Source organism: Leucoraja erinacea, chromosome 34 (genome assembly GCF_028641065.1).
Source record: "Leucoraja erinacea ecotype New England chromosome 34, Leri_hhj_1, whole genome shotgun sequence".
NCBI lineage: Eukaryota > Metazoa > Chordata > Chondrichthyes > Rajiformes > Rajidae > Leucoraja > Leucoraja erinaceus.
This window is the reverse complement of record NC_073410.1, coordinates 12,319,568-12,335,020: the sequence shown is the minus strand read 5'-3', so window position 1 is coordinate 12,335,020 and position 15,453 is coordinate 12,319,568. Positions and strand designations below refer to the sequence as shown.

Sequence of the window (15,453 nt, the reverse complement as noted above, 5' to 3'; positions counted from 1 at the left end):
GTCAAGGCGGTGTTCGGTCATTGCCAAGGTTCTGTAGCTCCACCATCCTGACCTCTCCCCACCACATACTGGTACTGCAGTGCTCCAGTTTGTCAAATGATGATGACTAGATATTTACTGCATTCATTTCATTTATTAATCTGGTTTTACGGCATGCAGTAGTGCATAAACCCGTCAGCCGCTGTGCCAGCCTTCTCCCACGCATTCTCATTAAACACATTTTATTCCTCCCACCTTACCAACAGCTTCCCCAGATTACACTATTCACCTACACACCAGGCGCTATTCACAAATTGCCAAATAACCTGCCAACCCACACAACTTTGGGCTGCAGAAGTCAGAGCACTCGGGGAACACACGTGGTCACAGGGAGAACGTGCAGACTGCCCACAGACAGCACCCGAGGTCAGGATTGATCCTGGGTCGCTGGAGCTGTGAGGCTGCAGCACTACTCGCTGTGCCACTCTTCTTGTGCATCCAACATCAATGTTAAACTGCTAAACTGATGAAAATCCTGCAGTGCCCCTCTGTCCAGTCTAGAAGCTGATGAAATGGGGGGGCCTTGCTTAAGCGGCAAAGAAAAATCATACATTAGCGTCGCAATAACTACTGATGGGATGTGGCTGGGTGTGTGAGGAAATGTCACAGATTGAAGAACTTGCTCAGAATAGCACAGTGGAAGGTCAGAGCCGTTGGACAAAGACAGTTAGAGGAGGTCTGTTTAGGAAATAAAGCTGTAGGCATTCACAACTAACAGTAGTGAGACGGTTACATGATTTGATCTGTAAATTCTTCTCAACTTCAACTGTGAATGCTCACACACTCAGTTTTTTGTTTTATGTTTTTAGTTTTAGAGATACAGCGCAAAAACGGGCCCTTCGGCCCACCGAGTCCATGCCAACTATCGATCCCCGCACAGGAACACTATCCTACACACTGGGGACAATTTGCAATTTTACCAAGCCAGTTAACCGACAAACCTGTACATCTCTGGTGCATGGGAGGAAACCAGACAAAATCCGCACAGGTCACAGGGAGAATGTACAAACTCTGTACAGACAGCACCCGTAGTCAGGATCGAACCAGGGCCACTGGTGCTGTAAGGCAACAACCCTCCCACTGCGCCAACATGCAGGGTGGCACTCTAGGCCCCTAAGTGGTGCTACTCAGGATTAAATCTGCAGATTCGTATCAATATTTCTGAAAGTTGTGGCAACGCAAGCATACCTTCTGATGCATAAACTTGATGGCAAGTAAGCTCTATACCCATCGGTAATGTAAGGATTGCCTTTTAGAAAGGTTGGGATTTCTTCATAGTTGTAAAGACGAATTCCAATCTGTGAAAAGAGTGGCCAGTAGTTGTATCCACCAAGTTCAACTCGATGTAAACTCTTCAGGATATTATGAGTCATCTTGTGTTGACAACCTAAATCTAAAGAAAAGATGGCAGGTAAATATTTTGTTAAAGTAATATCAAATCCAAACAAAGTAATCTCCAAAGTAAAAGTGGAGAAAGAAAATATTGCCCTGGGTCAGGCGGCATCTGTGGAGAGAGAAATAGATTTTAACCTCAGGTTTATGACCTTGTGGGAACTGAAAGCGAGGAAACAAGCATGTTTTATGTTAAAAGTAGAAACAAAGAACTGAAAATTCTGGTTTACAAAAAAGTGTTAAGAGTAACTCATCTTGGAAAATGAAAATATAGTCCTGGGTCACGCGGCATTTGAGGAAGGAGAAATAGATTAGGAGACACTCGGACTATCCTTGAGCGGACTTTGCTGGCTTTACCTTGCACTAAACGTTGTTCCCTTATCACGTATCAAAACACTGTAAGTGGCTCGACTGTAATCATGTATTGTCTTTCCGCTGACTGGATAGCACGCAACAAAAAGGTTTTTACTGTACCTTGGCACACGTGACAATAACAAGCTAAATTAAACTCGATTTTAACTTCTCAGATTTGTGACCTTTTGTGAGAAAGTGAAGAAACAAGCACGTTTTATCTTAAAAGCAAAAAACAAGGAACTGCAAATTCTGGTTTACACAAAAAGACAGCGCTGGTATGGGGCCTGTTATTCACGAAAACAGTTACCTCAGGGTCCAGGGGCTCGTTAGTGGAGGGGAGGAGGCAGTGAATAGGGAAGTTGTTATCGACGGTGTCTGAACTCTGCTCGTGAGATGGAGTTTCAAGCTCTTGAGAATCGTTATGAGAGCTCTTGTTGAATCAGGTGCAGGTTTGACCTTGATATCTGATAACGGTTGGACCAAACTGCTGTTGGTGTCTCGAAGGGAGGGTGTGGAATGCTCACTAATCATCGCTACTCTCTCTGGAGGATTGCAAGAGGAAAATCAGTGAGCAGGAAGGAAATGAAATGAAAGCTGCAACTGTCAAGATGCAGAACACAGAAAACTGGAGAAACAAGGAACTGCCCAATGATGGAAATACTCAGTACCATCAGGTGGCAACTGTGGCGAGTGAAAATACGAAGTTAAATGTTACCGGTAGATGTCCAACTGGCCAACTGGAAAGGCTACCTTAAATGTTATTTAAATGTTAAATTTCCTTCGCTCCATAGATGCTGCCTCACCCGCTGAGTTTCTCCAGCATTTTTGTCTCCCTTCGATTTTCCAGCGTATGCTGTTCCTTCTTAAACAGGCTATCTTAAATGTTTGAAGTTAAAAAGGGCTGTAATATGCACAGGTAGATGATGACATTGTGCTCCTTGAGCTTCCATCACGTGAAGATGGAAGTTGTTGCAATATTTTCAATTACGGATCTCATCTTCCATCCAGCCACATTTCAGCCCTAGGGGCTCATTACAGAATTCCGCAATTGCAGATCTCCACCCTTCCATGCTCATGTTCAAACTGCCTCGCTCTGACGACAGGTCAGAACATTAACATTGCAGGTACAGAACCTGTAACATTAACTCGATTTGTCTCTCCCTAGATGCTACACTAACCTCTGAGCACTGCCAGCATTTCCTGAGTTCAAACAGCTGCTACGATATGCACCTCACATTTTCATCCTCCCCATGGACTCAATTCACATCCTTCTATTTCCACCCCTCACACAGAGCAACCATGATAAACAAACCCTTAGCACCCTCTACGATAAGGCAACCACAGTATTTGTGTCACCTGGACAATCCTGATTTCTACCCCTATCATTGACTTCCCCTGGTGTTTGTTCACCCCCCCCCCCCCCCCCATCTCTCCAATTTAAACATACTTGGTCTTTCACTTTTTCCAGTTCTGATAAAAAAAACTATTTAAAAAAAAACTATTGCTCAGGACAATGCATCTCCCTCCACGGATGCTGCTCTTCCTGCTGTGTATCGCCAGTATTTACTGTTTTTATTTCCATTTCATTTTTTGCTTTTTGAATATTGTTATTCTGTTCAATTAACATAACGATGCATAATAAAACATAAAACAGTACAGCAACAGGCCCTTTAGCACATATCTGTGCCAAACATGTTGCAAAGACCATCACTATTCTAGCTGCACCTAACCCATATCCCTCCATTCAAAAATTATGAAAAGATACGAAGCTGTATGATATGAATCTTCCATAATATTCTCTATTAAAACATTTGTATGTTCTGCAATCCCTGGAATGAGTATATGGCTTGTGATTAATAGTGTTCCTTAGTGTTCATATATAATTCATTATGCTCTGGACAAACAATGCTCAGATTTTACAGAGAACAAAGAACAGAACTCCACTAGATCAGGCTCTTTGGCCCACAATGTCCGAGCCAACTATGCTGCCAAATAAAACTAATCCCATCTGTCTGGACTTCATCCATTTCTCTCCATTCCCTACATGTTTATGTGCCTGTGAAACCTCTGCTTAAACTTGCCACAAAGTACAAAAAGAAACAGCGACATTAAGTTATGTTAACCATTAGAATTCTAGTAGTGGAGACATAAGAAACTGCAGATGTTGGTTTACAAAAGAAACATCAAGCTCAGAAGTAACTTAGCGAGTCAGGCAGCATCTCTGGAGAACACAAATTAGATGGGGGTTCAGGTCGGGACAACTTCTTCGGACAATTTTCTGGTGGTACTAACCTCGTCCACAACCGTTAGAAAGATTTTCACCATGTATTGTACGATCTCTTAAGGCACAAAATGTTGTCTGCACTATTTCATAAAATTGGTATTGATACACAATGCTTCCATTTCCTCGCCCAGAACATCTACCATCTATAGATTATACAGACCTGATTTCAAGTCAAGTGTTTATTGTGATGTGCATCAGTATAGTGAGGCACAGGAGCAATGAAATACCGTGTTTGGAGTATCATCACAGGCACATAGACTCAGATGACACTCAAGAACATAAGTTACACATTAATACACAAACAGTAAAAATAAAAATATTGTGCAAAACTAACTAAATACCAGTGCAAGAGGTGGTCCATCATGTTCCATTGCTAATGTAGGATTAGGTTTGTGCAGGTTAGTTCAATAATCTTTACTCTCTTGCCCATAGTAGGGAAAATCGAGGACCAGAAGACCAAGGTTTAAGGGGAAATTATTTAATAGGAATCTGAGAGATAACTTTTTCCACACAAAGGAATGGAACTTTGGAACGAGGAACTTACTGCATGGAACGAGCTGGCAGTGGAGATGATTGAGGCAGGGACTGTCGCAACATTTAAGAAACATTTAGACAGTTATATGGATAGGACAGGTTTAGAGGGATATGGGACAAATGCAGGCAGGTGGGAGTAATGTAGCTGGGGCATGTTGGTCGGTGTGGGCAAGTTGGACCAAAGGGCCTGTTTCCACGCTATAACCTGATGGTTGTTGGAAAGAAGATATTCCTGCATCTGGTGGCATGGGACCTCAGGTTTCTGTACCTCCTGCCCTATTGTAGCAGTGAGAAATGGGAATGGCCCAGGTGGTCAGGAACTTTGATGATAGATGCCAAATGCCACCTTCAGGCGGCATCACAAGTAGAAGCTTTTGATGCTGGGGAGGGTAGTGTGTGTGATGTAATGGGTCGAGTCTACCACTCTCTGCAGCCTCTTGCAATGATGTGTGTCCGAATTGCCATTGGACTGCAAGGTCTTTGCACATTTATCCCAAATAGAAAGAAAGAGGATCCCATGAGAAAGATGGACTATCTGAAGTTATCACAGGAGATAGGGGAAAATATTAAATTAAAAATGAGAGCGTGCTATGTTGAAATGGCTAGACCAGAGATCTGGGAATTTTACCAGCAGCACAAGACAAACAGTTACCGAGGGAGAACATTGATGGTGGAATCCTGGCACATAATATATATATAAACAAATAGAAAGGGCGCCTCTGTATATACAAAAAGGAAAAGGGTAGCTAATCTATGTGTGGGACAAAAAATACAATACAAAAAATGCGGAAAATGCTGGAGTAGTTCAATGGGTCAAGCAGCATCCCTAGAGAACATGGATAGGTGATGTTTTGGGTTGGGCATCACCAGACACTTCTTCAGCCCTGGTGAAGGGCACCAACTCAAAACGTCACTTATCCATGATCTCCAGGAATGCTGCCTGACCCGCTGAGCATTTTGTGCCATTCCTTAGTAAATGAGCATCTGCAGTTCTATGTTTCTTCAAATAGTATGATATAAGTTTAACAATCCCTATCACAAGGGCTATAGTGTTTGTAAAAAATAGAACTAAAGACAAATGTCACCAGATCATAATGTCCTGTTTGGTGGGTTTTAAAGGAAGTGGTGAAATAAAGGAGCTGTTGGTTGAAAAATTTCAAAACTTTCCAAAGAAGCGAGGGTTTTTACATTAGTTGACTTCTGTAAATTGCTTCAAGCACTGCGGGGGATCGGATGAGAAAGTGGGATAACATTAAACTAGTGTGAAAGTGCCATTGATGGTCAGCGTGGATTCAATGGGCCGAATACATCTCTGAACTAAACTCCATTTATCTGATCAAAATATATAACGGAAAGCTTCACATTACAGGAAGCCATCTGTAAACTAATCAGATAAAGCCTTAAGTATTCTAGATTGCTGCATAATGATGCAACATCATTTTCGGAACAAGTTATTGGACTAATTGTAATTATTTAAAAGATAAGGCTCCACATAATGTGAATATTTATATCATTCTGCAGGGAGACTTAACATGAATCAAAAATGTTATTTCAATTAAAAAAAAAAGATCCTGCAGTCACAAAAAGATGATGCGCATTAAGGTGCATTTAGGTTGCAGCTTTAGTGCGATGGAAAAATGGATTATATTTTGCAGTCGTTAAAAGTTCACACATTTTGCAAGGCTTACAGACTATTTTGGCCAACAGGTCTTTACTGTTGTGTACAAAAGCCTCTTCTCATTTAATCCCATCAAAATATCCCTCAGTTCCTTCCAGGTGTATCTATCTGTACCTTGCAAGAATTTATGCTGTTCACCTCAAAAATTCCCATGATTTCCTTTTTCACTCCAGTCAATCCCCGACAGGTGAGGGGAGACGAGGAAGGACAAAACCTTGAAAGTGTGCACCACCAGACTCAGGAACAGCATCTTCCCCTCTTACCAGACTACTGAATGGTCCACCCAGAAGCTAGGGCATAGTTCCAATCTTCCAACCTACTTCAATGCAGTCATTGGACTTTTTCCTCTGGAAATGTAACACTCCAATGCTGTAAAACTATATTCTACACTCTGATTCTCTTTGCAATGTTGCGTGTGGCTTGATTCTACTCGTATTCAGTGTGATCTGATTTAATTTGATAGCAAGCAATTGGAAAAGCTTTGCACCTACATCAATGCCTCAGTACCCTTTTTAATAAAAGTGAAAATAGTCTAGAGTTGCTCATTAAATTCCTGACGTTCTTCCTAAAGTGATTCCTAATTCAAGTCTGAAACAAGCAAAATAACCCACCTTTGAAGCTAGTGCGAGTCTCCACCAGATGATATTATACTTCCCACGGTTAACATTACAAGACCCGTAATTACATTAAGATAACAAAACAGGTTTACAAAAAATTAGATCCACTCAACCTCAGGCTTAAATAGTAATGAGACTCCCGACTGTGCTCCTGAAATATTTATATATTAATTTCACCGGGGAAACTCGTGTGAGCAGAACCATGGAAGTGCAGAGCATTCCTTCTCAGTGTAAAAGGGTTGCTGGTGCAGAAATATTCACCACCCATTCCTTATTATAGTCCAGCCACTAAGGTTATCAGGGAAACCATCATCTCATTCCCTTCCTGTTCAACACATACACACTGCTGGAATTCTCTCACATATATAAAAAGCTCTATCAAATAAATAATTTTGCAATAATATTTTCCTTTTGTTGCCCTTTTGACACTGTATTCATGATGATCACTCACAAGTTTTGAGGTCCAGCTCACTGTGGAATAACAATACTCCATTGTTCAATCTCTGCTTCAAGTACGGAAGTACAAAGTGTTGACTTTTGTCTGATTATGTTCTGCTGAAGTGCCACGGACGATTTTCTATGTTAAAAGAAATTACATGAATGCACACTGTTATTAATGTCACAATCGGATCATTTTAAGATCTTCTTTCTGAATCTCAGGGGTCACAATCTTTGCAAACTGTGGTCTCTGTAGTATAGGATGTTGATCAACTCTGCCCAAGTGCAAGATGGCTGGGACTGCTACCCAGTCTCTTATGAAACATTTAATTGGATTATGGTCGTCACAAGATGAGGATTAGCACAAATCAGAAAACAGTAACTTCTTTCAGATCATAAAATTTGATTATAACAGTGAAACTGGGCAAACTTAAAATGAAGCTGGAATCATCGACAATTAGTGATTGCTTCAACATCAAGACTAGGATAGTGTTTGTAAAATAAGAGAAAGCAGCCACTCATCAGCATGGAAACAAATAATGTCCTTACCTGCAGACTAGTTTAGCAATTAAGACTTTTTTTATTTGCTTTAATTTATGTGAAAAAACTAAATTATATCCAGGCTTGGCTTTAATGTGCTGCTTTGAATTACTATGCCATACTGATTTCCAGTGAATCCATTTCCCGAGCACCTCAGAACAGTGAAACTTCAGATGGTCTATGGGTGGCACGCACTCCCCCATCCATATTAACGGGATGGAGGTGGAGCGCGTTTCCAGCTTCAGGTTTCCGGGGGTCAACATCTCTGATGACCTCTTGGACCCACAATACCCCAACACTGATCAAGAAGGCTCACCAGCATCTCTTCTTCCTGAGGAGACTAAAGAAAGTCCATCTGTCTCCTCAGATTCTGGTGAACTTCTACCGCTGCGCCATCGAGAGCATCAAGTCAAGTCAAGTCAAGTTTATTTGTCACATACACATACGAGATGTGCAGTGAAATGAAAGTGGCAATGCTCGCGGAACAACAAAACAACCAAACAAATTATAAACACAATCATAACACACATATTATTTTACATAATAAATAATAGAAGGGAAAACGCTGTCATCCTCACTATCTGTATCACAGTATGGTATGGCAACTGCTCTGTCTCCGACCGGAAAGCACTGCAGAGGGTGGTGAAAACTGCCCAACGCATCACCGGTTCCTCACTCCCCTCCATTGAGTCTGTCCAGAGCAAGCGATGTCTGCGAAGGGTGCTCAGCATCGCCAAGGACTGCTCTCACCCCAACCACAGACTGTTTACCCTCCTCCCATCCGGGAGGCGCTACAGGTCTCTCCGTTGCCGGACCAGCAGGTTCACGAACAGCTTCTTCCCTGCGGCTGTTACCCTACTTAACTCTGCACCTTGGTGATTGCCAGTCCCCCCCCCCCCCCCCCCCTCAGACACTCCTTCCCCCAGTGACTGAACTCCCCCCCCTCTGAAAATTGCACTACTGCTACTGTATATACATATATATATTTTACTGTTCCATTATTCTGTGTTCGCACTTCTGGGGAGATGCGAACTGCATTTCGTTGTCTCTGTACTTGTACACTGCACAATGACAATAAAGTTTGAATCTGAATCCGAGTAATTGCTCAGAATTGCCATTTTCTTGTAGCTTTAGTTTCACAATGTTTCTCCTCAGCTTACTTTGTGAGCGGGCGGAATGGGAGCAGGGAGCTGAGAGGGTTCAAGAACAGAGCAGCAGAGTGGGTGAGAGGGTTACAGTAATTCCAGAGAGAGCCCTCAATTCCAGAACCTGGAAGCAATGTGAAAAAGGGAGATAAAAGGTGATGATAGGACGGGAAAATCCCGGACAGCTAGAACACAAAAACTGGCCAACCATCAACCACACATTTTTACACTAATTCTAAGCCAACGCATTTTATTTCATCACATTCCCATCAACGTCTTACCTAAACTATGGATAATTCACAGTGAGCAACTAACTGACCAATGTGCACATTTTGGGGACATGAAAGGAAAATGGAGCACCCGGAGAAAACCAGTGTGATCATAAGGAGAACATCCAGACTTCACTCAAGACAGAAGGGAAGGAGCTGGTTTGTATAATTGGTTAACACCAGCCCATGGCCTCCTATGGACCGTTTCCTTGATGAACGTCACTGTTTTGCATATCTTTCTTTCCCCTGACTCTCAGTCTGAAGAAGGGTGTTGCCTTCACCTATTTCTTTTCTCCAGAGATGCTGCCTGACCTGCTGAGTTACTCCAGCTTTTTGTGTCTATCTTTTGTAGCTAGTGACTGTTTTGATTCTGCTTGGCTGGATCAGGGGCAAACATTCATTTATTGGTAAGTTTGGGTTACATTCTAACAGCTAGTGGCATGGCACTCTGCTTTATTGAATGCACATCCAGTTGATAAATCCAGGATCAACACAACCATCCGTCACGGTTCAGGTCCTTCAACCGCAAGGAGGAAGTCTACGTTCTGGCACTTGAGCAACAGATCTTGTATCGCTTCCTACATCAGTGAAGCATATAGATAGCACATTTCAAGAGGCACACGCCCAATTGTTTAACACCATTGAGGCAGAGAAGGATTGCGCAAGAAGAACTAGCCCGATCATCTTTCCGCAAGTGTGTTATTTTGTCCTCTACATGATACTCAGTTCCAAATTCTGGCTAGCGTCTTGGTTTTTCAAACAACAATTGGAGAAATCCTGAAGGCTGGATAGCCATTCATCTTTCCTCCACATTGCAATAGTTACTAATTATTCTGATAGAGGAAATTACTACTTAAAAACATTCCTGCTGTCAAGTGCTCTGAAATGATGATACTTTATTCTACGAGGTCTGAATTTTTAAAGTGGGATAATAAATACATGGCGAACATTACTCCATAAAAAATAATTTTATTTTATGGTTTAAGGCGAGGGGGGGAAAGATTTAATAGGAACCTGAAGGTCAACATATTTTTTCACACAAAGGTTGGTAGATATATGGAACGAGCTGGTGATGGAGGTAGCTGAGAAAGGTATTATCACAATTGGACAGAAACATGGATAGGAAAGGTATAGAGGGAAATGGGCTAAATGCCCATAGGTGGGACTAGAGCAGATGAGGCATGTTTGTCTGCGTGGGCAAGTTGGGCCTGATTGCACACTGTGCGACTCTATCTAAAGGAATTTTAATACCCTGAATAGCATTTCAAAATATAATAGATATTTAAAACATTTGAACTATAAATTGCTGGAAGAACTCAGCAGGCCAGGTAAGCAGCATTTGTGGTGGAAAATGGTCAGACGATATTTCAGGTTGGGGCCCTTCTTCAGACTGAGACATACTTCTGTCTGTCACAGTTTCCTCCACAGATACTACATGATCCAATCCTCCATCGGTTTAGTTTATGAAAAAAATATTTTTCAATCAATCAAATTTATGTATTCAATTTTGTATTTAATAAGCAGCACAGTGGCAGAGCAGTAGAGTGGCTGCCTCACAGCGCCAGAGATCTGGTTTTGATCCCGACTACGGGTGCTGTCTGTACGGAGTTTGCACGTTCTCCCTGTGACATGCGTGGGTTTTCTCCGGGATCTGCGGTTTCCTTCTACACTCCAAAGACGTACAGGTTTTAGGTTAATTGGCTTGGTATAATGGTAAATTGTTCCCGGTGTGCGTGTAGGATAGTGTTAGTGTATGGAGTTCGCTGGTTGTCGCGGACTCGGTGGGCCAAAGGGTCCATTCCTGTGCTGTTTCTCCAAGCTAAACTAAACTCTGTAAAAGCCAAAAAAACATTTTGCTCTCTAACTATTTCCGAGGTCAAGGCAAGAAATGCTGCTTTGTAACTGACTCCAGGCTCTGGGACAATAAGCTCGGAAAGAATTAGGAAACAATAATTCAAATGCACTCCTACTGGCTTATATCCAGTATGGGCATTTCACATTTCAAGTTGAATACAAAGACAGATCACAACTGAACACAATTTGTTAAACAAAACAAATCCAAGAGAAAGAAATCCAATCTTCCTTCTCTAACCTGAGATAACCTGACCAAACTGCTGAAAAGGCAGAGAGGGGTCAGATAACGCCAATGCATATAAACTTACAACATTTGACCTATTTTCTTATTTTCCAAGCGAGTTATCAAGGGAAAAATATGGGTTAGAAGTTAAATAAATCCAATAGTGATTTGTGGCACTTGCAAAGAGGTCTATAAAGTAAACTATGAAACAGTGCTAGCCGTTTTATGCTACCAATCTGTCTTTTTACAGCAGGTTCCTCTCACCTCAACTCAGAATTTCTTCCTGCACAGCTGAACGAGTACAGTGCCCTCCATAATGTTTGGGACAAAGACCTATCATTTATTTATTTGCCTTTGTACTCCACAATTTGAGATTTGTAATAGAAAAAAAAGCACGTGAGGTAAAAGTGCACATTGTCAGATTTCAATAAAAGCCATTTTTATGCATTTTGGTTTCACCATGTAGAAATTACAGCAGTGTTTTAGTACATAGTACAATACATAGTCCCAGTCCCCCCCCCCCCCCATATTTCAGGGTGCCATAATGTTTGGGACACGGAAATGTAATGTAAATGAAAATAGTCATGTTTAGTATTTTGTTGCATATCCTTTGCATGCATTGACTGCTTGAAGTCTGCGATTCATGGACATCACCAGTTGCTGGGTGTGTTCTCCGGTGATGCTCTGCCAGGCCTGTATTGCAGTCATCTTTAGCTTATGCTTGCTTTGGGGGCTAGTCTCAGTCAGTTTTCTCTTCAGCATATAAAAGGCATGCTCAATTGGGTTCAGAACGTGTGATTGACTTGGGCACGCAAGAATTGACATTTTTTTAGCTTTGAAAAACTAATTTGTTGCTTTAGCGGTACGTTTGCAATCATTGTCTTGCTGTAGAATGAACCACCGGTCAATGAGTTTTGAGGCATTTGTTTGAACTTGAGCAGATCGGATGTGTCTATACACTTCAGAATTCATTATGCTACTACCATCAGCAGTTGTATCATCAATGAAGATAAGTGAGCCAGTACCTTCAGCAACCATACATGCCCAGGCCATAACACCACCCCCACCACCGTGTTTCACAGATGAGGTGGTATGCTTTGGATCTTGGGCAGTACCTTCTCTCCTCCATACTTTGCTCTTGCCATCACTGATATAAGTTAATCTTCGTCTCATCTGTCCACAAGACCTTTTTCCAGAACTGTGGTTGCTCTTTTAAGTACTTCTTGACAACCTGGCCATCCTATTTTTGCGACTAATCAGTGGTTTGCATCTTGCAGTGTAGCCTCTGTATTTCTGTTCACGAGGTCTTCTGCAGACAGTGGTCATTGACAAATTCACACCTGACTCCTGAAGAGTGTTTCTGATCTGTCGAAGAGGCGTTTGGGGATTTTTCTTTATTACAGAGAATTCTTCTGTCATCAGCTGTGGAGGACTTCCTTGGCCTGCCACTCCCGTTGCAATTAGTAAGCTCCCCATGCTCTCTTTCTTCTTAATGATGTTCCAAACAGTTGTTTTTGGTAAGCCTAAGGTTTGGCTGATGTCTCTGACAGTTTTATTCTTGTTTCCCAGTCTCGTAATGGCTTATTTGACTTTCATTGGCACAACTTTGGTCCTCATGTTGATAAACAACAATAAACGTTTCCAAAGGTGATGGAAAGACTGGAGGAAAGACTAGGTGCTGAGAGCTCTCTCATACCTGCATTAAGGAGGCAATTAAACACACCTGAGCAATCACAAACACCTGTGAAATCATGTGTCCCAAACATTATGGTGCCCTCAAATGGGGAGACTATGTAGAAACACAGCTGTAATTTCAACATGGTGATACCAAAATGTATAAAAATACCCTTTTTTATAAAATCTGACAGTGGGCACTTTAACCACATGTGATTTTTGAATGAAAGATCAAGTTTCTACATGTGGTAAATGAAAATCACTTGCATCATATTTACACAATGTTGTATATAAACCTCTTCAACAATTGCTATATAATACAAAGACTGTCCACTTGTAAATTATATTTCACTGTACAAATTAGAGGTCAGATATACGGCACCATAACACGCCCTTTGGCTCGTCTAGTTCACAAGCTAAAAAGGCAGCCAGCATCATCAAGGACCCACACCACCCTGGCCACACACTCATTTCACTCCTGCCATCAGGAAGAAGGTATAGGAGTCGGAAATCTAATGTCCAGGTACAAGAACAGCTGCATCACAACAATCAGAAGGTTATTGAACACCCTGAACTCCTTCTAAGCTTCAAACTACAAACTACTTTGCGGCATTAGGGACTTCTGACTTGTTTTTGCACTGTATTGTTTTTTTTTTTATTCAACATTTTTGTTTATTATTTTATCTATTGAGTACTGCCTTTGCAAACATGTTGTGCTGCCTGCTGCTAGTAAGTCATGACACTAACCCCAATCACATAACTTTCCCAGATTCTACACTCTAGCAATCATATAATGTGTCCAATTAACAACTAAAAGAGCAAAAGAATCTTGAGCAAAACTGCAACCTGTCAAGCAGCATCCGTGGCAGAAACACGGTTTGTCCATTTCCCCTCACAGATGCTAGTTGATGTGCTTAGTTCTCCCAGGACTTTGTTTTTTGTTTGCTCACTTAACAGGTCTGTTAGATGTGGGAGAAAATGCTGGCAGTCTCGGGGAAAACATGGAAAACACAAGAGACTGAAAATGCTGGAACCTGGAGGAAGGAAAAACTGCTGAAAGAACCCAACGAGCCAGGCAGCATCTGTGAAGGGAAATTGACAGAAGACATTTTGGGTCAGGCAACATGTGTTGCGGGAAACTGACAGTCCGAAGAAGGGTCTCCACCCAAAACATCACCTATTACTTTTTTTCCCAGAGACGCTGCCTGACCCACTGAGTTACTCCAACTTTTTATGTCCATCTTCGGTTTAAACCAGCATCTGCAGTTCCTTCCCACACAGAAGGCATTTTGGGTCAGAAAGCACCTGTCGAGGTAAATGGACTGTTGACGTTTCAGGTCTGGATCCATCTTCAGAGGAGGAGGAGAATGTAACAGGAATCAGGATTATACTCCCGAGCATCTGTAACTGTTCCCAGACTTTGAAAAGACAATTAGATTGTCCATGAAACATGGTTTTAAATTGCAAATTCACTTTATCTACCTGATACACTGAAGATTGACAACGCAAAAAAAACCCCATTTCGTTTTCAATTGCGAGAAACACGATAATGTATTGTTATAAAAGATTACACAGTGAGAGGCTGGATAGAGACAGTTACAATAGTAAATTGTGCATCTGTTATATATATGTTGTGCAGAAACTGGTCACTTACATTTCATTATTATTATTATTATTATTATTATTATTATAAAGCACTTAACACTTTAAATGCCTTGCAACTGCATATTTTGACTCGTGGCAGACCATTTCCCTCCGGGATAAAGGAAGTTGTATCCTAATGTATCGTATATTCACTACTTACTAAAATAATTGAAAGATGCACGCATCCCATGTTAAAACGTCCGGTTATAATCACTGTTTACACGGTGCTGCTAGAGAGGCGGTGGTATTCCATCCCCATGTTGGGGCTGTTGACTTTGCAAAGAAGCATCAAGTAGCAGCGACGGTCCGCTCGCCGCGGCGGCGCTGAATGAATGACCGCAAGACAAGCGCTGCCGGCTCCGGCTCCGTCACCGCGCCTGCGCACTACCGACACTGCCGGCATCTCCCACATGCGCACTAGAGCAATCCCGTCGCCGCGCCTGCACGTTGCCGGCATTGTTCCGTCCACGCGCGTGCGCCATCCGACCGGCCGCCTTCCCCGTGTGCGCGCCTGCGCAGTGCGGCCCGCCGGTGCACATCAACTCAGCATCATTGCAATCTCAACGCCACCTCCTTTTCGCTTTTTGGGGTTTTTTTTCCGTTTGCTTAATAAAGATTGCAACGGAATCAAGCCAATGGTGTATCAATAAGATGAATTTACCCGGTGCATTTTGCATTGTTCCATTACCGTGCCATCCTGCAAAGCCGCGCTCGCGCCCGCGCCGTTGGTCCTGAGGGGCAGGAGTCAAACATACCGGGGGGCCTCAC

General features: G+C 42.2%; 1 protein-coding gene across 1 annotated transcript in view; it reads right to left on the bottom strand.

The window, feature by feature from the left end:
• LOC129712999 (progestin and adipoQ receptor family member 3-like) overlaps nucleotides 1–15,453 on the bottom strand; it is a 31,964-nt gene extending 16,511 nt beyond the window's left edge. Inside the window, 3 exon segments of the mRNA XM_055661841.1 lie at nucleotides 1,228–1,432; nucleotides 15,347–15,413; nucleotides 15,415–15,453. Coding sequence (XP_055517816.1) covers nucleotides 1,228–1,432; nucleotides 15,347–15,413; nucleotides 15,415–15,438 — 296 coding nt within the window. The 5' untranslated portion in view covers nucleotides 15,439–15,453.